Below are 21,953 nucleotides of genomic sequence, written 5' to 3'. Positions count from 1 at the left end.
ATAGAACCAGTCATAACAGAATATTCACAGCAGGGCAGATTATTTCTGTAGAGTGTGCTGACGATATGGGTGGTCAGGGCGGCATGTGAGGTGCATTGTGAGAGGGAAGCTACAGACTGTGGGTCTGATTCAGAGTGAAAGCCTGATGGTTTGCGTACTACATTGATGAACAGTAGACTGCGCATGCGTACGACCCTTTTTGCACATGTGCAGAACGGGTCATACATTGTCGCTTGCAGTACCCCCAATTTGTTTTGGGTGGAACGTGAGCGGCGTCTAGGACCGTTCTACAAAACAGAGGCGTGTCGAGGTCAGGGTCTGCGTATTTACTGGCCCCCGACAAAGGAGTGGTGGTCATTCTGAGTTACTAAGACTTCTTCAGATGGCAAATTCTTAAAAACATTTAGCATCTGTAAAACTATCTTGGTTACCAAATATTAATACTATCACTCAGCAGCTCTGCTATACTCCCACCCCCCTCCTCCCCTCCAGATCACATTACAAGCTTGCCAGAAGTCCAGTATGCCTCAGGACATATCCTACTTGACTACACAATGCCTTAAATTTAAAAAGTAAAGATGATTACACTTACACTAACCCTATTCTAGTCAAAGGTGCTGTGCCTGGGGTGGTCTTCAGTTCGCCGGCTGTCGGGATCCCGGTGCACAGTATACCGGCGCCGGAATCCCGACAGCCAGCATACCGACACTTTTTCTCCCTCTTGGGGGTCCACGACCCCCCTGGAGGGAGAATAGATAGCATGGCGCACGTAGCGCGCCACCGCTCCCACAGTATGGCGAGCGCAGCGAGCCTGCAAGGGGCTCATTTGCGCTCGCCCAGCTGTCTGTATGCCGGCGGTCGGGATTCCGGCGTCGGTATGCTGTAACTACAGTCTTTTTTTGTTTCCATGGCCTCTCCTAGCATGTATCAGCCCCTGTCTGAAGACTAAAAAGGCATATTATACTATGTGAAAGTGCACGCATGTCACCTTGCGTTCAGAATTTCTTCCTGTGATACTGAGTATTAATTCAGTGATCTATATTTACATAATGCAAATGTTTGCATTTACTTAGGGCAGACCTGCCACACTTGTGTTTTGTTTGTCAGATAATAACCTTGCTCCATTGATTTTGAACTTCAATCAAAAGGGGTCCTCCAACAGTTTGGGAAATAATGTTTTGTACAGCAAATTGGGTGGCACACTTTTACCTGAAGACACGTTGCAGAATTCATGTCATGGTGCTGCGTGACGATACACTCCCCAATACAGTCATGCATGCGTTTTTGCGGCCACTCCCCATTACCTCCCCCAAACGGTGACCAACTCTCACACACTATGCGAATATTCCTTCCTGCAGTCGCTGTCACAAGACCATCGCGGCACATGCGTAGTGCGACTTAGGAGTCTATTCATGAAGCAGTGAAAAGAGTGGAGAAGTTGCCCATGGCAACCAATTGGTGTTGAGGTAACATTTCTAAAGTGCAGTCTATAAAATTATACGTAGCTGCTGATTGGTTGCCATGGGCAACTTCTCCACCGGCTCACTTCTCCACACTTTTCACTGCTTCATGAATAGACCCCATGGACTCATTCACAGTCTGAAAATAATCGCTTAACTGTGAGAGCATCGGGATTACATACAGATCTGAATTCAGGCCATGAGTCTAATGGTCCATACACACGGTGAGATTCGGGCTATGCCCGATTCTTACTATGCGACAGGGGCCAGGTCGGCACGTAGTCAGTATTGCAAGCACACTCATTATGTGCTTGCGATTCTGACTGTGCGATTTTGGCTAAGTGTAAATTTTGACTATCTCTTCTATAGAGATAGTCAAAATTGACTGGCCTGCACAGTCTATCTATTCTTGCGATGCCGACCGCGCGGGACCGCGAAAGTCACCTTGCGATCTGCACTAACAATTCTTACGATTTTGACTATATAGTCAAAAAATCGTAAGAAAAAATCTCACCGTGTGTACACACCATTATACAGACCTCTCGTCCCTTCACATCAGTCTGATATTCCCAACCTAGAAGATAGTAACCACATACAATAAAACATCTAATTATTGAATAGTATTTTTGTTTTGGACCACAGAAACTATGGTGGTAGGATTTGCTGACATCACATTTTAGTACCTTTTTAGATGTATTTTATTTTTTACACTTGACTATTTCCAAAACTAACTCTAATGATCTGTACATAGCAGCTGAGGGCATTTCAGGTTTTTTTTAATTTTTTATTGACGTTCAGGTGTGAGCAGAGCTTTGTTCTCTCTTTCAGGGCTCTACTCCGCCCATGACTATATTCAAAGGTAATAAACGACCATACCAGAAGGACTGCGTGCTGATCATTAACCATGACACAGGGGAATATGTCCTGGAAAAGCTGAGCAGCAGTATACAAGTCAAGAAAACCAGGTAGCACTAATTGCCATGTTGTTCCCATGTCTCATTATTATCCAGTACCATGGATATTGTTGTCATTGGATACAAGCTGTATGTGAGATCAGATATGCTTCCTGGCAAGCATTTTATTCACTTAAGATTTCAGTTAGTGTAAAGCCCAGTACCCACGGGCCGATATAGGAGAGATGTGTGCTGAGCGAAGCGCTCAGCACACATCTCTCCTGCCGCTCAGCACAGCGCGATCTGTGCTGAGCGTGCGGGGGGAGACGGGGGGGCCGCTCACTTCACCCAGCGGGTGAAGTGAGCGACCCGCTAGATTGGCCTGCATGCAGGCCAATCTAGCAGCGGCGATAGCGATGTGCGGGGCCGCGCATCGCTATCGCCGAGGGGGCTACACACGGAGCGATCATCCCGATATTCTAAGCAATCTAGTCAGATTGCTTAGAATATCGCGCCGTGAGTACCCCCCTTAAGCTCTGTTACTATGAATTTCTATGTTTAGCATTAAACGAATAAACCAGAGAAAAAAATCGTATTTCAAACTGCAAGTAAGTGCCACCAAATGCATCATATAGAGGAAGATACATGCCCTTTAATCCACAGCTTTGGCTGTTACCGCTTTAACAAAGTGTGTAGCTGTATTCTTTTTATATGGCAATCCATTCGTGAACAAAACATATATCCGTTATAATAAAAGGCTTATGCTGCTCCTCACTTCTATGGGGGGAATTCAAGTGTTTTGCTCACCGGCGGCCACTAGATGGCGCCCGACTGAGCAATTTAAGTGTTGCTCCATTTGGGCGCGCACATTACTGTTATGATGTTCCGTCATTTTGATGGGCTGGTAACTAGTTACCTAATAATGAAGCAAATAATTGCCAAACTGTGATAAATTTTACAGCGCATAGTCCAGCTTGTTATACCCTGCACTATCCAATATATACCAGCAGATTTACTCTGCACACTTTTTCTAAGTACAGGTTATTTGAACAAGTTTTTTCCTTTTAGCACATTTTGTCCAATCATAAAGTATTTGCATCATCTGTCCATGTTCTAATAGTAGCAGTCTTTTTCATGTTTTATGAGCATATTAATTCAGTAGGTATGTGGTGCCTTGTGCTTTAGTAATATCATTAGTGAATGCCTAGGCTGAATTCTGATATTGGTTCTTCTCACAAAATGGCTGCCTCCTATGTGTACAAGTGATGGTTACACTTTAACTTCCATAAAGTGTTCAATTGCTGTTAGGCTTTTTCAAGGAAGCTTACTACAAGTTCAATACACCTCTGCTTTTTCTGTAAGTGGAAGATTACAGGTGAATAATTATCACTTTATATGTTTGTGTGTGTGCCATATGTTGACTTTGTGGCATCTCATAACCTTCGATGGACTGGATAGATGTTGTTTTGACCAAATCCTCCTTAAGTGGCTTCAATTATGATGTCCAGTCACATGGATACTTCTAGGAATATACCCTCACACCAGTGAAAACACACAGAAAAAGAGGCTCTTAGCTATATATATATATATATATAGACAAACAGTCCCTTCCCACCTGTGGCTCAGGTGTTGTGTAGAGAAGGAAAAGGCGGCACTCCAAGGACTTGTATAACAAACTTGTATTCAAAACATAGTGAAAAAAACAAAGCAAAACAAAAGTACAGGTGTCTTACAACGTTTCAAGGCATGGCAGCCTTTTCATCAGGTAAGTGACCCTGGTGCTGTGAAAGAAAAGAAGCACCAGGGTCACTTACCTGATGAAAAGGCTGCCATGCCTTGAAACGTTGTAAGACACCTGTACTTTTGTTTTGCTTTGTTTTTTTCACTATGTTTTGAATACAAGTTTGTTATACAAGTCCTTGGAGTGCCGCCTTTTCCTTCTCTACACAACACCTGAGCCACAGGTGGGAAGGGACTGTTTGTCTGCATTATCTTTTGGAGGGCACCCAGGCGTTATTCTACTTATCAGAGTGCCGGATATTTCTTTTTTGTATATATATATATATATATATATATACAGTTGTGCTCATAAGTTTACATACCCTAGCAGAATTTGTGATTTTCTGGCCATTTGTCAGAGAATATGAATGATAACTCTCAAACTTTTCTTTCACTCATGGTTAGTGGTTGGGTGAAGCCATTTATTGTCAAACAACTGTGTTTACTCTTTTTAAATTATAATGACAACAGAAACTACCCAAATGACCCTGATCAAAAATTTACATACCCCAGTTCTTAATACCGTGTATTGCCCCCTTTAACATCAATGACAGCTTGAAGTCTTTTGTGGTAGTTGTGGATGAGGCTCTTTATTTTCTCAGATGGTAAAGCTGCCCATTCTTCTTGACAAAAAGCCTCCAGTTCCTGTAAATTCTTGGGCTGTCTTGCATGAACTGCACGTTTGAGATCTCCCCAGAGTGGCTCAATGATATTGAGATCAGGAGACTGAGATGGCCATGTCGACTTGGCCTTGTGTTTTGGATCATTGTCATGTTGGAACGTCCAAGTACGTCCCATGCGCAGCTTCCGGGCTGATGAGTGCAAATTTTCCTCCAGTAATTTCTGATAACATGCTGCATTCATCTTGCCATCAATTTTGTCCAAGTTTCCAGTGCCTTTGTAGCTCACACATCCCAAAAACATCAGCGATCCACCTCTGTTTCACAGTAGGAATGGTGTACCTTTCATTATAGGCCTTGTTGACTCCTCTCCAAATGTAACGTTTATGGTTGTGGCTCAATTTTGGTCTCATCACTCCAAATGACTTTGTTCCAGAAGTTTTGAGGCTTGTCTCTGTGCTGTTTGGAGTATTGTAAGCAGGATGCCTTTTGGCATTTGCGTGGTAATGGCTTTCTTCTGGCGACTCGATCATGCAGCCCATTTTTCTTCAAATGCTTCCTTATTGTGCATCTTGAAACAACCACACCACTTTTTTTCAGAGAGTCCTGTATTTCAGCTGAAGTTATTTGTGGATTTTTCTTTGCATCCCGAACAATTTTCCTGGCAGTTGTGGCTGAAATTTTTGTTGGTCTACCTGACCGTGATTTGGTTACCACAGAATCCCTCATTTTTCACTTCTTAATTAGAGTTTGAACACTGCTGATTGGCATTCTCAATTGCTTGGATGTCTTTTTATATCCCTTTCCTGTTTTATACAGTTCAATTACTTTTTCCAGCAGATCCTTTGACAATTCTTTTGCTTTCCCCATGACTCAGAATCCAGACACGTCAGTGCAGCACTGGATGAAAGATTCAAGGGTCTTTCAGGAGTCCCGAAACTCACTGACCTTTATACACACACAATGATTACAAGCAGATCACAGGTGAGGATGGTTACCTTTAGTAGTCATTCAAACCCATTTGTGTCAACTTGTGTGCATGTTTTCAGGCCAAAATCTCCAGGGCATGTAAACTTTTGATCAGGGTCATTTGGGTAGTTTCTGTTGTCATTATGATTTAAAAAGAGTAAACACAGTTTTTGACAATAAATGGCTTCACCCAACCACTAACCATGAGTGAAAGAAAAGTTTGTGAGTTAACATTCATATTTTATGACAAATGGCCAGAAAATCACAAATTCTGCTAGGGTATGTAAACTTATGAGCACAACTGTATGTGTGTGTGTGTGTGTGTGTGTGTATATATATATATATATATATATATATATAATATATATATATATATATTATGATTTAAATTTTTTTTTTAAACAATTTACCACTCAGTAGTTTAAAGTATGCTTACATGAAAAATTATAGATGCTGACAGGGATACCAACACACCATGTAGATCTTCCAAAGCACCTGTGCCTCCCTTTACAAGAGTGTGAGCTGTTGTCATTGGGCGCATAGTGTTGATCCCTGTGGCACCCTCACCCTACGTGTTCTGTCCTTTCAGGGCTTCATCAAATTTGAGCTCCGTAGTGATCCAATTTGATTAAGTTGGACTACTTTGATTTCTTTTCTTTTTTTTATTTCATTGTGCCGGTAACTTCAATTGGAAATTGACCCTTCGGTGTTTTGGGTGTCTTATTAGCATTTATAAGTACAGCAGAAAGGAACTACAGTACTTACTGTCTAATAAATATATTAGTAAGATATTATATATTTTGTCCTATTCAGGGCTGAGGGCAGCAGCAAGATTCAAGCTCGAATAGAGCAACAGTCTGCCAGATCCTCCCAGCCAACTTCCCAGTTCAAAACTCCATCAAAACTATCTGCAGGGCCTAAAACATCTCCTTTGAAAGATCATCCTTCTCCAGAACCTCAGCTTGATGACATTAAGAGGGGTAAGAGAAAGCTGGGACATAACATGACAATCACTTATCTGTGTTTATTTGCTTAGAGTTTTCTTATAGATAAATCAGCAATTTGGCTACAGTTCATGTGGCGCCGGCTCGAGAGCCAATCGGAACTCGCAGTCCGGCAGCCAATTACTGCTGCTGATTGGTTGCCAAGTTCCAATTAGCTAGTGGCCGGCGCCACATTTGAAATGATGTCGGCACTGACAGGGTCTGCTCCATTGCTTCCCGGCCTGCGCCCTCATTACTGTGGCGCCTTACTCAGCCGCTTAGTCTGCGTAATGGCCTGGCCGGCCCTGGGACTTGGACTAAGCACACTTCACCGCATTCCCCAGCTTTACTACAGCTTTTATAAGTGACCTTGACCAACCTGATTAGGTCCACTCAGCTTTTCCTAGCATTAATGGAGACCTGATTGTGCTGAGCTACAGCCGGACCAGCATACCTTCATGGCTAGAACCAACGGCTGGGAACATTCCTCCAGCGATTAACACACTATCTGCCACCTCTCCAAGAAGCAGCTGAGAGCTGTCAGCGTGGTCACACTGCTGTTTTACAGCTCCTCATTCTCCCACTGCTGGGTGGCATACAAACCTAAGAACAACGCTAGTGGGAGTTCATTTTCTTACACCTATTGCTGCATGCTGAAATCATTCAGGGGATGCAGTAAAAATACTGGCTCTCGGGTTTCCCGGCGTTCAGAAGACCTATGCAGTAATCTTGACAGCTGGTGGAATACCGCTGGACGGAAACACGACCTCCGCAGGATATTACCACTCGGTTGGTGGGTCCACTGCTTCATGAATAGACCACTTGGTGAGTGCATGCATGTGCACAAACAACAATATCATTACTGGACTGGACCTTTTAACTCTCTGATTCATTAATCCTTATCATGCAAGGTGACTTTATATACAATTTCAGGGTGTGAGTGACATTGGTTTGTCTAGCAGTTGCTGTCTGCAGTGCATACTTATTAATTACAGTCTTTGGTTTTATACATATTGGCGGGGCATTGGTGATGGTTTATTACCTAACCTTTTCTTGTTTACATGAAATTTAAAGAGAATTTGTTATGTACCGTATATACTCGAGTATAAGTCGACCCGAATATAAGCCGAGGCACCTAATTTTACCACAAATACCTGGGAAAATTATTTGACTCGAGTATAAGCCTAGGGTGGGAAATGCAGCTCTAGCCGTACGCAGCCCTCATACTGCCAGATATGCCCCCACACTGCCAGATATGCCCTCATACTGCCAGATATGCATGCCCCCTCAGTGCCAGATATGCCCTCACACTGCCAGATATGCCCCCCACAGTGCCAGTTATACCACCACAGTGCCAGATATGCCCTCATACTGCCAGATATGCATGCCCCCTCAGTGCCAGATATGGCCTCACACTGCCAGATATGCATGCCCCCTCAGTGCCAGATATGCCCCCACACAGTGCCAGTTATACCCCCACAGTGCCAGATATGCCCTCATGCTGCCAGATATGCATGCCCCCTCAGTGCCACATATTCCCCCACCCCAAGTGCCAAATATGCTCCCCCAGTGCCTGCTATAACTTACCTTCCGCTGCTCCCGCGTTGTCTTGTGAAGGAGGGACACGGAGGGCACAGCGCGCGCCTCTCCTGTGTCTCCGGCGGCCGCGGCGGGTCTGTTAAATAAAGTGCCGGTTCGTGAGCCAATCGGAGCTCACGGACGTGTAATTCCTTTAACAGACCCGCCGCTGCCGCCGGAGACGCAGGCGGGACATAGGAGAGGCGCGCGCTGTGCCCTCCGTGTCCCTCCTTCCCACTGCACTGCACTACCAGCACTGACTCGAGTATAGGCCAAGGGGGCTTTTTCAGCACAAAAAAAAGTGCTGAAAAAGTCGGCTTATACTCGAGTATATACGGTACTTAAGCACTTAAGTGTTGAAATTGCTGTCCCTCTCTAGCCTCCCACAGCTTTGTTATTTTTGTTATTATCTATAAAGTTTATAAATTACGGAGTCTCTTTTGAATCCCTGCTTACAGTTGTGTTTATGTAAGTGATAGCGCCTTAGGCAATATTTTAATGGGATAGAACCCTCTGGCTCAGTCTCATTATTTATTCACACTGTGTGACTGCCAAGCCTCCCCACCAATCAGAACTTTTCAAGCAAGAGTGTCCATCCTCTTCTATTTTATAGAATTGTTGATGTGTACCATGGACTTAGTGCATAATGTTTTTGGCTCATGGAGCTAATACTTTGCTTCAATTACTCACCCTGAGTCTTTCTTCTGTATTTACCATAGAGCTGAGGGCTGAGGTGGAGATTATAGAGCAGATGAGCAGTAGCAGTGGCAGCAGCTCCTCTGAATCAGCAAGCTCCTCAGGGAGTGATGATGACAGCTCCAGCAGCGGTGGTGAAGATGACACACACACATCCCCCTCTCAGCAGTACAGCAGCAGAGCGCCTATCTCCAATGGCACCAACCGACCCCAAGGAACTAATCAGCTAATGAACACGCTCAGTAAGTATAACCCTCCGCTGTTCTCTCACTAAGCTGACAATCACTTACTCTGAATTACATTACAACATTATGAACACATGCTGGTAAACTTTTGATAAAGTAACTTTAACAGAACCAGTCCAGTATAACAGGAAGGGATAACCGGTAGCTGTAGGCAGAAAAATAGACTGTTCTGTTGCATAATGAATATCTATTTCACCTAACTGATAACCGTGCAAAAGGTATTAGTGTAAGAAGTGAAAATCACCTCTGAGTTTAAAGGGAATTACAGAGTGGGGTGTATGCAATAGGTTCTGATTTGCTGGAAGTGAGATTTTGGTTATTTACGGGGAGATGTATCAAGCTGTGTAAACAATAGACAAGTTGAGTAGTTGCCCATAGCAACCAGTCATGCTCCATAGCAGGCATTCCCAACCACGGTCCTCAAGGCACATTAAGGGCTGTAACACACACTCCGGTTTTTCCCGGATGGCAAAAAGCCGGACAAACTTTGTCCGGCTTTTTGCCATCCGGGAGAAACCGGCAGAGTCGCTCACACAGGACGGCTTTGAGCCGTGGGTGATGCTGTGCGCATGCGCAGCATCAGACACGGCTTCCGAAAAAACCGTTGTGTGTGAAAGCTCCCCTTCACACACATGGTTTACTGGCTCCAAAGACGGCCCGGCGGCCGCCCGGCCGCCGGACCTTCCAGTGGTGAGACCCGGCTGCAACCCGGCAGCCGGGCCGGGGCCGTGCAGTGTGAAGGGACCCTAGCCCTCACACTGTTAACTACAATGCCGGCCCGGGAAAAAGCCGTCCGGCTTTTTCCCGGCCGGCAAAAGCCGGGTAGTGTGTTTCAGCACTAACAGTGCAGGTTTTAGTGATATCCAGGCTTCAGCACAGGTGACTTAATTAGTAGCTCAGTTATTTTGATTTAACCATCTGTGCTGCAGCCTGGATATCACTAAAACCTGCACTGTTGGTGTGCCTTGAGGACCGTGGTTGGGAATGTCTGCTCTATAGAATGTAATTGATAATTGCTAACTCAAATCTGATTGGTTGCTATGGGCAACGTCTCTACTTTTTAGAAGGCTTGATACATCTCCCCCACAGCCACTAAATTTAAAGCACCAATTTGTTTTAAGGCAAAATCAGGTTTGTTTTCCCTTCAAAGAAATAGTTGCTTTAAATTTGGCAGCTATTATTCTGAAATTACACCATTTCCAGAAAATTGGACCTATTGCATATACTATTATAACCCTTCAGTGGCAAATTTAGCAGTGTTTCAGAGTACCCGGAATCCTCATCCTAATGGACCAATCATTCCCCCCCCCCCCCCCCCCCCAAGTTTAGAATACAATGGGGTCTATTTACTAAGCCTTGGATGGAGGTAAAGTGGAAGTAGAAAAAGTACCAGCCAATTTTCGTGGCTACTGTTCATCATTGTACGCCTCTCGGGTCTCCCACTGTACTGAACACTTTCTGGAGTACCTGGCACGGGTTACGTTGGAGTACCTGGCACGGGTCTAAGTTTGTCGACTTATTGGATGCTCCATTCACATTGGAGGAGGTAGAAGCGGCAGTCTCTTCACTGCCTACTTCAAAGGCCCCTGGATGTGATGGACTTCCTGTGGAGGTGTACAAGAAATTTAAAGAGTTCTTCATCCCTTATTTGTTAGAACTGTTTAACATGCTATCTGAGTGGGGAACTATTTCTCAATCAATGTCAGAGGCTAATATTATTGTTTTGGCGAAGCCAGGGCAGGATCGTACATTACCGGACTCCTATCGACCCATTTCTCTTTTGACCACAGACATTAAAGTCTTAGCAAAGGTATTGGCAACTCATTTAAACTCTGTTATCTCGTCCACCAGACAGGGTTTATTCCCGGTAAATCCCCCACCCAAAATTTACGCAGACTGTTCTGCATTTACAAAGGAGTGATTTAGTATAGCCAGGGCCAGTGGTGGTGTCACTTGACGCTGCCAAGACCATCGACTCTGTAGAGTGGGTGCATCTTTAGGGTGTGCTTAAGAAATTCGCCTTTGGGCCACAGTTTATAAGCTTAATCCAACTGTTGTACTCCTCTCCCATGGCTCGTGTGTTGGTAAATGGGTTTACATCAGCCAAATTTCCGCTCGAGAGAGGAACCCGTCATGGGTGTCCTCTGTCGCCAGCACTATTTGCAATCGCTATTGCCATTGGCTAGTCTATTGCAACCACGGATGTATGTGGTGTAAAGGTTGGTGAGGCTATGGACGTGGTGGCTCTGTATGCGGACGATATGCTATTATTTCTCTTACGTCCTAGAGGATGCTGGGGACTCCGTAAGGACCATGGGCACTATAAAGAACTTTAGATGGGTGTGCACTGGCTCCTCCCTCTATGCCCCTCCTCCAGACCTCGGTTAGATCCTGTACCCAGAGGAGACTGGGTGCACTACAGGGGAGCTCTCCTGAGTTTCTCTGAAAAATAATTTTGTTAGGTTTTTTATTTTCAGGGAGCACTGCTGGTTCCCTGCATCGTGGGACTGAGGGGAGAGAAGCAGACCTACTTAAATTATAGGCTCTGCTTCTTAGGCTACTGGACACCATTAGCTCCAGAGGGTCGGAACGCAGGTCTCACCCTCGCTGTTCGTCCCGGAGCCGCACCGCCGTCGTCCTCACAGAGCCGGAAGATAGAAGCCAGGTGAGTATAAGAAGAAAGAAGACTTCAAAGGCGGCAGAAGACTTCAGATCTTCACTGAGGTAACGCGCAGCGTTACCGCTGCGCGCCATTGCTCCCACACACAACACACACAACGGGCACTGAAGGGCGCAGGGGGGGCGCCCTGGGCAGCAATAATAAACCTCTAGGGACTGGTTAATATATATATAGGCTGCGGAGGCAGTATATTATATAATCCCCCGCCAGTATTGTAAATCTAAGCGGGACCGAAGCCCGCCACTGAGGGGGCGGAGCTTGATCCTCCAGCACTAACCTGCGCCATTTTCTCCTCGGCATACTGCAGAGAAGCTGGCTCCCCGAACTCTCCCCTGCTGAACACGGTGACAGAGGGCAAAAAAGAGGGGGGGGGGCACTTTCAATTGGCGCAGTGAGTGTGTGTGTATATATATATATATATATATATATATATATATATATATGGAAAGTGTATGAGTTGGCACTCCCTGGATACTTCCAACACTGCGCTGGTGCCTTTTCCAGAATAAATGGTAGGATACAACATGAAAAAGGAGGAGCGGCACTCGGCGTCTTGAAAATGACAAAGTATATTTGAAGAAACACAGCAAAAGATTCCAACGTTTCGGGGCTTACATGCCCCTTTGTCAAGGTGTGTGCAAAAGTGCTCAGTGTAAAAACATACCTTTATACAGTGGTAGAAGCCCCGTGAGTTCGTTCCGTACGCGCCAAACAACCGCATCGTTCGGCGCCTTTCAGTGACGTCATCCATCAGCGGCCGCCCGGTATCATAGCAACTAGGTACACGTCGTTGCCGCACTGGATTGTGGATAGTGTAGTACTGTGAAAAAACATAAGATACAGTGTCCGTCACCTATTAATACTGCACACAATCTCAGCAGGAGAAATCTTAGATTGTTAAAGAGATGTTGATATTAGACTAAAAAATTAGTTTGATTACCCGGAAAAGGGGGTGATATAGTATCATCCCTGAAAAATCCACATGTTGCAGGCTATGCTTAAAATTTAAAAGGCAAAAACGGGACCTCCGCTGAGATTATATTGCAGGGAGAAAAACAGTAGCCCAGCCAGACTCTTAGGTGGTATAAGGTTCATAACTTAAGTGTGCATATAAATCAATACATACATATCAATATGAATATGAATGTGCATATGATAGGATACAGCAAGGTGTTATACGCTATGAATAAATAAGGTAAGAGAACTACCAAGGACTAAAAAGAACCACTGGGTTGACCGTAATTTATACTTTAAAAAAAGCATATGTATATAGCAGAATCCTAATTGGTTTGTCAGCGATGTATAAATAGGTTCCAGGGCATCGTCTCATTCAGTCCTCCTGGACTGATGGTGCCCAGTCGATGAATCCATTTGGCTTCCAATCTGAGAAGTCTTCCTTCACGGTCACCTCCTCTAAGCGACTTTTCCACATGATCTATGACCATGTGTTTAAGGTCATTAATGGAGTGACCTGCTTCCAAAAAATTATTCATAGCGTATAACACCTTGCTGTATCCTATCATATGCGCATTCATATTCATATTCATATTGATATGTATGTATTGATTTATATGCACACTTAAGTTATGAACCTTATACCACTTAAGAGTCTGGCTGGGCAACTGTTTTTCTCCCTGCAATATGATCTCAGCGGAGGTCCCGTTTTTGCCTTTTAAATTTTAAGCATAGCCTGCAACATGTGGATTTTTCAGGGATGATACTATATCACCCCCTTTTCCGGGTAATCAAACTAATTTTTTAGTCTAATATCAACATCTCTTTAACAATCTAAGATTTCTCCTGCTGAGATTGTGTGCAGTATTAATAGGTGACGGACACTGTATCTTATGTTTTTTCACAGTACTACACTATCCACAATCCAGTGCGGCAACGACGTGTACCTAGTTGCTATGATACCGGGCGGCCGCTGATGGATGACGTCACTGAAAGGCGCCGAACGATGCGGTTGTTTGGCGCGTACGGAACGAACTCACGGGGCTTCTACCACTGTATAAAGGTATGTTTTTTTACACTGAGCACTTTTGCACACACCTTGACAAAGGGGCATGTAAGCCCCGAAACGTTGGAATCTTTTGCTGTGTTTCTTCAAATACACTTTGTAATATATATTTATACATCCACAGTTGGGGCAGCACTCCCATTAAGAAATACGTCTGCTCCGGTGCCCTCCTAGAAGCCCAAATAAGGCCCACAATATACAACCCGGTATGGCGGCACTCAGATATCAGTGACGTCTCAAGGCAGAAGCGCTGTTTTGTCTGGGAATTTTGTTTCCAGTGTCAGTTGGCGCTGGGTGTGTGCTGGCATACTCTCTCTCTGTCTCTCCAAAGGGCCTTATTGGGGAACTGTCTCCATATAGATATATCCCTGAGTGTGTGGGGTTGTCGGTACACGTGTGTCGGCATGTCTGAAGCGGAAGGCTCATCTAATTTGGAGGTGGAGCAGATGATTGTGGTGTCTCAGTCGGCAACGCCGACACCTGATTGGTTGGATATTCTGAATGTTTTAAATGCAAATGTGTCTTTATTACATCAGAGGTTGGACAAAGCAGAGTCCAGGGATAGAACAGGGAGTCAATCCATGGCTTTGGCTGTGTCACAGGGCCCTTCAGGGTCTCAGAAACGTCCCCTGTCCCAAGTAGCAGACACTGATACCGACACGGATTCTGACTCCAGTGTCGACTACGATGATGCGAGGTTACACCCAAGGGTGGCCAAAAGTATTAATTATATGATTATTGCAATAAAGGATGTTTTACATATCACAGATGACCCCTCTGTCCCTGACAAGAGGGTACACATGTTTAAGGAAAAGAAACCTGCTGTAACCTTTCCCCCATCTCATGAGCTGAAGGCGTTATTTGAAAAGGCTTGGGAAACTCCAGACAAAAAACTAGAGATTCCCAAAAGAATTCTTATGGCGTATCCTTTCCCTGCGCAGGACAGGTTATGGTGGGAATCCTCACCCAGGGTGGACAAGGCGTTAACGCGCTTGTCCAAAAAGGTGGCGCTACCGTCTCCAGACACGGCAGCCCTCAAGGATCCTGCTGATCGCAGAAAGGAAACTACCTTAAAATCTATTTATACACATATGGGGGCCTTGCTCAGACCGGCAATAGCGTCGGCTTGGGTTTGTAGCGCTGTTGCGGCTTGGATGGATACTTTGTCAGCTGACATTGATACCCTGGATAGGGATACCATTTTATTGACCTTAGGTCACATTAAAGACGCAGTCTTATATATGAGAGACGCTCAGAGAGACGTTGGTCTGCTAGGTTCGAGAGCCAACGCCATGGCGATTTCTGCTAGGCAAGCCCTGTGGACCCGCCAATGGACGGGTGATGCCGACTCAAAGAAGCATATGGAAGTTTTACCTTACAGTGGTGAGGATTTATTTGGGGAAGGTCTCGCGGACCTGGTTTCCACAGCTACCGCGGGTAAATCTACTTTTTTACCGTATGTTTCCCCACAGCAAAAGAAAACGCCGCAATATCAGATGCAGTCCTTTCGGTCGCATAAGTCCAGAAGAGGTCGGGGCTCTTCCTTCCTCGCCATAGGTAAGGGAAGAGGGAAAAAACTGCCTGCTACGGCTAGTTCCCAGGAGCAGAAGTCCTCCCCGGCTTCTACTAAATCCACTGCATGACGCTGGGGCTCCACTGAGGGAGTCTGCGCCGGTGGAGGCACGTCTTCGACTCTTCAGCCATGTCTGGGTTCAGTCAGACGTGGATCCTTGGGCAAGGGAAATTGTATCCCAGGGTTACAAGCTGGAATTCGAAGACGTGCCTCCTCGCCGGTTTTTCAAATCGGCTCTACCAGCTTCTCCCCCAGAGAGGGAGATAGTTTTAGCTGCAATTCAAAAACTGTGTCAACAACAAGTGGTTGTCGAAGTTCCCCTAGTTCAACAGGGGAAAGGGTACTATTCAACCCTATTTGTGGTCCCGAAACCGGATGGCTCGGTCAGACCCATTCTAAATTTAAAATCCCTAAACCTGTACTTGAAAAAGTTCAAATTCAAGATGGAATCGCTCCGGGCAGTTATCTCCAGCCTGGAGGGGGGAATTTATGGTGTCACTGGACATAAAGGATGCATACCTTCATGTCCCCATATATCCCCCTCATCAGGCGTATCTGAGATTCGCTGTACAGGACTGTCATTACCAGATTCAGACGTTGCCGTTTGGGCTTTCCACGGCCCCGAGGATTTTCACCAAGGTAATGGCGGAAATGATGGTGCTCCTGCGCCGGCAGGGAGTCACAATTATCCCGTACTTGGACGATCTCCTGATAAAGGCGAGATCGAGAGATCAGTTGTTGAAAAGCGTGGCGCTCTCCCTGAGAGTGCTGCAGCAACATGGCTGGATTCTGAATCTACCAAAGTCACAGTTGGTTCCAACAACTCTGCTATCTTTCTTAGGCATGATTCTGGACACGGAACAAAAGAGGGTTTTTCTCCCAATGGAAAAAGCCCAGGAACTCCAGAACATGGTCAGAGACCTGTTAAAACCGAAAAGAGTGTCAGTCCATCAATGCACTCGAGTACTGGGAAAAATGGTGGCGACCTACGAGGCCATCCCCTTCGGCAGGTTTCATGCGAGGAAGTTTCAGTGGGACCTTCTGGACAAGTGGTCCGGGTCCCATCTTCAAATTCATCAGAAAATAAGCCTGTCCCCCAGGGCCAGGGTGTCTCTCCTGTGGTGGCTGCAGAGTGCTCACCTTCTAGAGGGTCGCAGGTTCGGCATTCAAGACTGGGTTCTGGTGACCATGGACACGAGCCTCTGAGGATGGGGAGCAGTCACACAAGGAAGAAACTTTCAGGGGATATGGTCAAGCCAGGAGGCTTGTCTACACATCAACGTACTGGAATTGAGGGCCATATACAACGGCCTACGTCAAGCGGAGAATCTTCTTCGCGACCTACCGGTTCTGATACAATCAGACAACGTCACAGCCGTGGCTCATGTAAACCGCCAAGGCGGAACAAGGAGCAGAGTGGCAATGGCGGAAGCCACCAGGATTCTGCGCTGGGCGGAAAATCACATAAGCGCTTTGGCAGCAGTCTTCATTCCGGGAGTGGACAACTGGGAAGCAGACTTCCTAAGCAGACATGATCTCCATCCAGGAGAGTGGGGACTTCATCAAGAAGTTTTAGCAGAGATAAGTCATTGGGGACTTCCTCAAATAGACATGATGGCGTCACGCCTCAACAAGAAGCTTCGGAGGTATTGTGCCAGGTCAAGGGACACTCAGGCAGTAGCAGTTGACGCCATAGTGACACCGTGGGTGTTTCAGTCGGTCTATGTGTTCCCACCTCTTCCACTCATCTCAAAGATATTGAGAATCATAAGACGAAAAATAGTGCAGACAATACTCATTGTTCCAGATTGGCCTCAAAGGGCCTGGTATTCCGATCTTCAGGAAATGCTCACAGAAGATCCGTGGCCTCTTCCTCTCAGAGAGGACCTGTTGCAACAGGGGACCTGCGTGTTCCAAGACTTACCGCGGTTACGTTTGACGGCATGTCGGTTGAACACCGAATCCTAGCTGGGAAAGGCATTCCGGAAGAAGTCATCCCTACTCTGATGAAGGCTAGAAAGGAGGTGACGGTGTGAATCCAAGAATGCTCCTACGGAAGTTTTCCATCTGGGCCGTTTTCTGCACTTTCTACAGACAGAAGTGGATATGGGCCTAAAATTAGGCTCCATTAAGGTACAGATTTCGGCACTATCAATTTTCTTTCAGAAGGAATTGGCTTCTCTCCCAGAAGTCCAGACTTTTGTACAGGGAGTGCTGCATATACAGCCTCCTTTTGTGCCTCCAGTGGCACCATGGGACCTCAACGCGGTGTTACAGTTCATAAAATCTCACTGGTTTGAACCTCTTCAAACGGTTGAATTAAAATTTCTCACTTGGAAGGTGGTCATGTTGTTGGCCTTGGCATCTGCAAGGCGGGTGTCTGAATTGGCGGCTTTGTCTCACTAAAGCCCTTATCTGATTTTCCATGTAAATAGAGCAGAATTAAGGACTCGTCCTCAATTTTTGCCTAAGGTGGTTTCATCGTTTCATATGAATCAACCTATTGTGGTACCTGTGGCTACGAATGACTTGGAGGATTCCAAGTCCCTTGATGTAGTCAGGGCCTTAAAAATGTATGTAGCCAGGACGGCTCGGGTTAGGAAAACAGAGGCACTGTTTGTCCTGTATGCAGCCAACAAGGTTTGCGCTCCTGCTTCTAAGCAGACTATTGCTCGCTGGATCTGTAACACGATTCAGGAGGCTCATTCTACGGCTGGATTGCCGTTACCAAATTCGGTAAAGGCCCATTTCGCTAGGAAGGTGGGCTCTTCTTGGGCGGCTGCCCGAGGCGTCTCGGCATTACAGCTTTGCCGAGCGGCGACTTGGTCGGGTTCAAACACTTTTGCTAAATTCTACAAGTTTGATACCTTGGCTGAGGAGGACCTCATGTTTGCTCAATTGGTGCTGCAGAGTCATCTGCACTCTCCCGCCCGGTCTGGAGCTTTGGTATAATCCCCATGGTCCTTACGGAGTCCCCAGCATTCTCTAAGACGTAAGAGAAAATAGGATTTGAAACCTACCGGTAAATCTTTTTCTCCTAGTCCGTAGAGGATGCTGGGCGCCCGTCCCAGTGCGGACATATTTCTGCAAGGCTTGTATATAGTTATTGCTTACATAAGGGTTATGTTATAGTTAGGATCAGTCTTTGGCTGATGCTGTTTTGTTCATACTGTTAACTGGTTGCGTATATTCCATGTTATACGGTGTGGATGGTGTGGGCTGGTATGAATCTTGCCCTTAGATTAACAAAAATCCTTTCCTCGTACTGTCCGTCTCCTCTGGGCACAGTTTCTCTAACTGAGGTCTGGAGGAGGGGCATAGAGGGAGGAGCCAGTGCACACCCATACCTAAAGTTCTTTATAGTGCCCATGTCTCATGCGGAGCCCGTCTATACCCCATGGTCCTTACGGAGTCTCCAGCATCCTCTACGGACTAGGAGAAAAAGATTTACCGGTAGGTTTAAAATCTTATTTTTTACAAGACTCAGAGGGATCCTTACAATCTATGTTACAAATAGTTAATACTTTTAATACCTATTCAGGTCTATTAATCAATTGGGATAAATCAAGTATTTTTCCTATTTCGGGCCGTATTCCTGTGGATGCTCATACAGCACATCTCCTACAATGGACGTTGCAGTTTAAATACCTAGGTATTTGGATTACGCCGCAAGCCTCAGAGTATGTGACTCAAAACACTGACCCTATTGTGGCACAATTTAAGGTGAAAGCTCATGCCTGGAGAAAGCTACCCTTATCGGTATTGGGATGTATTAATTTATTTAAAATGTCTATCCAACCTAAATTTTTATATATTCTACAGAATTCTCCTGTTTATGTCCCGAAGTAAGTATTTAGTGGAATTGAAAGTGGTCTATCATCATTTATCTGGGGTAATAAGCCAGCTAGAGTGTCTGTCTATTAAAGTACTATATAAATCTAAACTTTCAGGGGGATTGAGTCTCCCCAACCTTAGGTTTTATTATATGGCTGCTCAGCTAGCTCATTTATCTAGCTGGATAAAAGGCACAGTAGACCGCACTATGGTAGGTTTCTTGGCCGAGTGGGTGGGGTCCTCTCTTTCCTCTTCTCCTTTGCTACATCTGCTTTCCGGTCTATCGGTTGTTGGTCTTTCCCAGCTGCTACGTCAGGCCTTACTGGTTTGGCGCTTTGCACATACGCTTTTTGACTGGTCGCATCATGATAACTCTCCATTATGGTTTAATGCTCTATATCCTGAACTCTTTAAACTGTCAGATAATATTTGGCTTACAAAGTGTATAATAGGGGTCATGCCGATTTTCGCTATGCTGCGATTTGTTGCAAAATGCGCATGCGCAAGGCACGCAGGGCACATGCGCTTAGTTATTTAACTAAAAACTTAGTAGATTTTCTGTGGACTCTGCTGCACTTTTCAGTCGCACTGTTGATCGGTGAGTGATTGACAGGAAAGGGGCGTTTCTGGGTGGTAACTGAGCGTTTTCCGGGAGTGTGCTAAAAAATGCGGGAGTGTCTGGAGAAACGGGGGAGTGGCTGGCCGAACGCAGGGCGTGTTTGTGACGTCAAACCAGGAACTAAACGGACTGAGCTGATCGCAATCTGTGAGTAGGTCCGGAGCTACTCAGAAACTGCAAAGAATTATTTAGTAGCAGTTCTGCTAATCTTTCGTTCGCTATTCTGCTAAGCTAAGAGACACTCCCTGAGGGCGGCGGCCTAGCGTGTGCAATGCTGCTAAAAGCAGCTAGCGAGCGAACAACTCGGAATGAGGGCCAATATCAATAGGTCAATTATACAGTGGGGGAGTATTTAAGTCCTTTCAGCAGTTGAAGGTTGAATTTGATATCCCCAATACAGCTTCATTTAGGTATTTAAAATTGCAACATGCAATACAGGCTCAGTTTTCCCGGGGAGCACTGACCCGTGTCAGCTTCACCTATTAGGGTGTTGCTGACTGACATGGGTTCGAAGGGGAAGGTATCTTTTATATATATATATATATATATATATATATATATGCATGCCTCTATTAATGATAAGTTAAACCAAGAACAACTAGATGCCCTTTAACTAAAGTGGGAAACAGACTTGGGACGACTCTCTAATGAGCAGTGGATCCAAATTCTGGGATCCATCAAGTATACCACTCCCTGTATTGGATATCAGCAAGTGTTTTTCTATGTGCTACATAGAATTTATCGTACTCCTGTATCCCTGCAGAGAGCTGGGCTTAGAGCTGGCTCTCTTTGTCCTAAGTTCTGGGCTGAGAATGCTGACTTCTGACATATGATATGGGACCGTCCATTAGTCTATTCTTTTTGGGAAAAAGTTTGGAAGGATGTGCTGTTGACAACCCCTTTTCCCTTCCTGGTCTAAATTAAAAAATCTGTTTATTTGGATTAGATCATGAGGAGGCGCACTCTTTCTTATTATATAAATATGTACTGTGTCTCACTACACTGGCTAAAGTAATAATAGCGAGAGTCTGGTACTTAGCGGACTCCCCTGATGTGCACAAGTGGAGAGCATTGGTTAATGATGTGGCTCGACATGAAAAGCAAATGTTTAAAGCACGTAACTCTGAGCCCATGTTTCACGAGAAGTGGGATAGGTGGTGTTGCTCCAGGCTGGGTAGGGAGAGAGGGTCTACCGCACCTTCATGAAAATAAGAGGTGGTAGGATGTATCGTGTGTAACACCTTAACACCGGCTGGTTCTCTGTTGCTCAAATTGTGTTTTGGTTTATATGGATAAGAGTGAAAAGCATATTTGTTAATATGTGTACTCCCAATGTATGGGCAACAAGTCAAAGATGACATAAAATAAGACACACACATAGATTTGCTTCTTAATGTGATTGTTTATTGATGGCAATTCATGTTATTGTTGTTAGCAGGGTTTCTGTATTGTATTTTGTGAAAATTTTCAATAAAAAATACTTGATTTAAAAGAAAAAGTACCAGTCAATCAGCTCCTAACTGACATTTTTCAAACCCAGCCTGTGACATAGCAGTTAGGAGCTGGTTGGCTGGTACTTTATTTCCATCCAGGGCTTAGTAAATAGACCCAAAAGTTTCCTCACCATTCCTTTCTACTGATGTATTTGGGGGTTGTACCATACGTACAGGGCATATGTGCACCTCCGGCAGTGGTACAAGTAGAAAAAATGTCTTATAGGTATTGCGTGCGAGCGTGCGCCCAAAAAAATGGGTGTGGCCAAATGCCACATGGGGTGTGGCAAATGAAAATGGGGGTGTGATACACATATGGGGGGAGCCAGATACACATATGACCCCAATAGTGCCAGATACACATATGCCCCCACAGTGCCAGATATGCTCCCACAGTGTCAGATGCACAAATGCCCCACGGTGCTAGATGCACAAATGCCCCCACAGCACCAGATACACATATGCAGTATGGATGGTGTAATGGTTAGCATTACTGTCTTACAGCACTGAG

The 21,953-nt window shown here is 45.3% G+C and overlaps 1 protein-coding gene across 1 annotated transcript in view; it reads left to right on the top strand.

The window, feature by feature from the left end:
- The window catches only part of EAF1 (ELL associated factor 1), a 67,051-nt gene that overhangs the window by 29,688 nt on the left and 15,410 nt on the right, over positions 1–21,953 (top strand). The window contains exons 3-5 of the mRNA XM_063922344.1: positions 2,289–2,425; positions 6,535–6,701; positions 9,002–9,220. Of these exons, the coding sequence (XP_063778414.1) occupies positions 2,289–2,425; positions 6,535–6,701; positions 9,002–9,220 (523 nt within the window). The remainder of the gene's footprint in view (positions 1–2,288; positions 2,426–6,534; positions 6,702–9,001; positions 9,221–21,953) is intronic.

Source organism: Pseudophryne corroboree, chromosome 5, assembly GCF_028390025.1.
Source record: "Pseudophryne corroboree isolate aPseCor3 chromosome 5, aPseCor3.hap2, whole genome shotgun sequence".
NCBI lineage: Eukaryota > Metazoa > Chordata > Amphibia > Anura > Myobatrachidae > Pseudophryne > Pseudophryne corroboree.
Note: the sequence above shows the minus strand (reverse complement) of the source record. Positions and strands in the feature narration are given on the sequence as shown.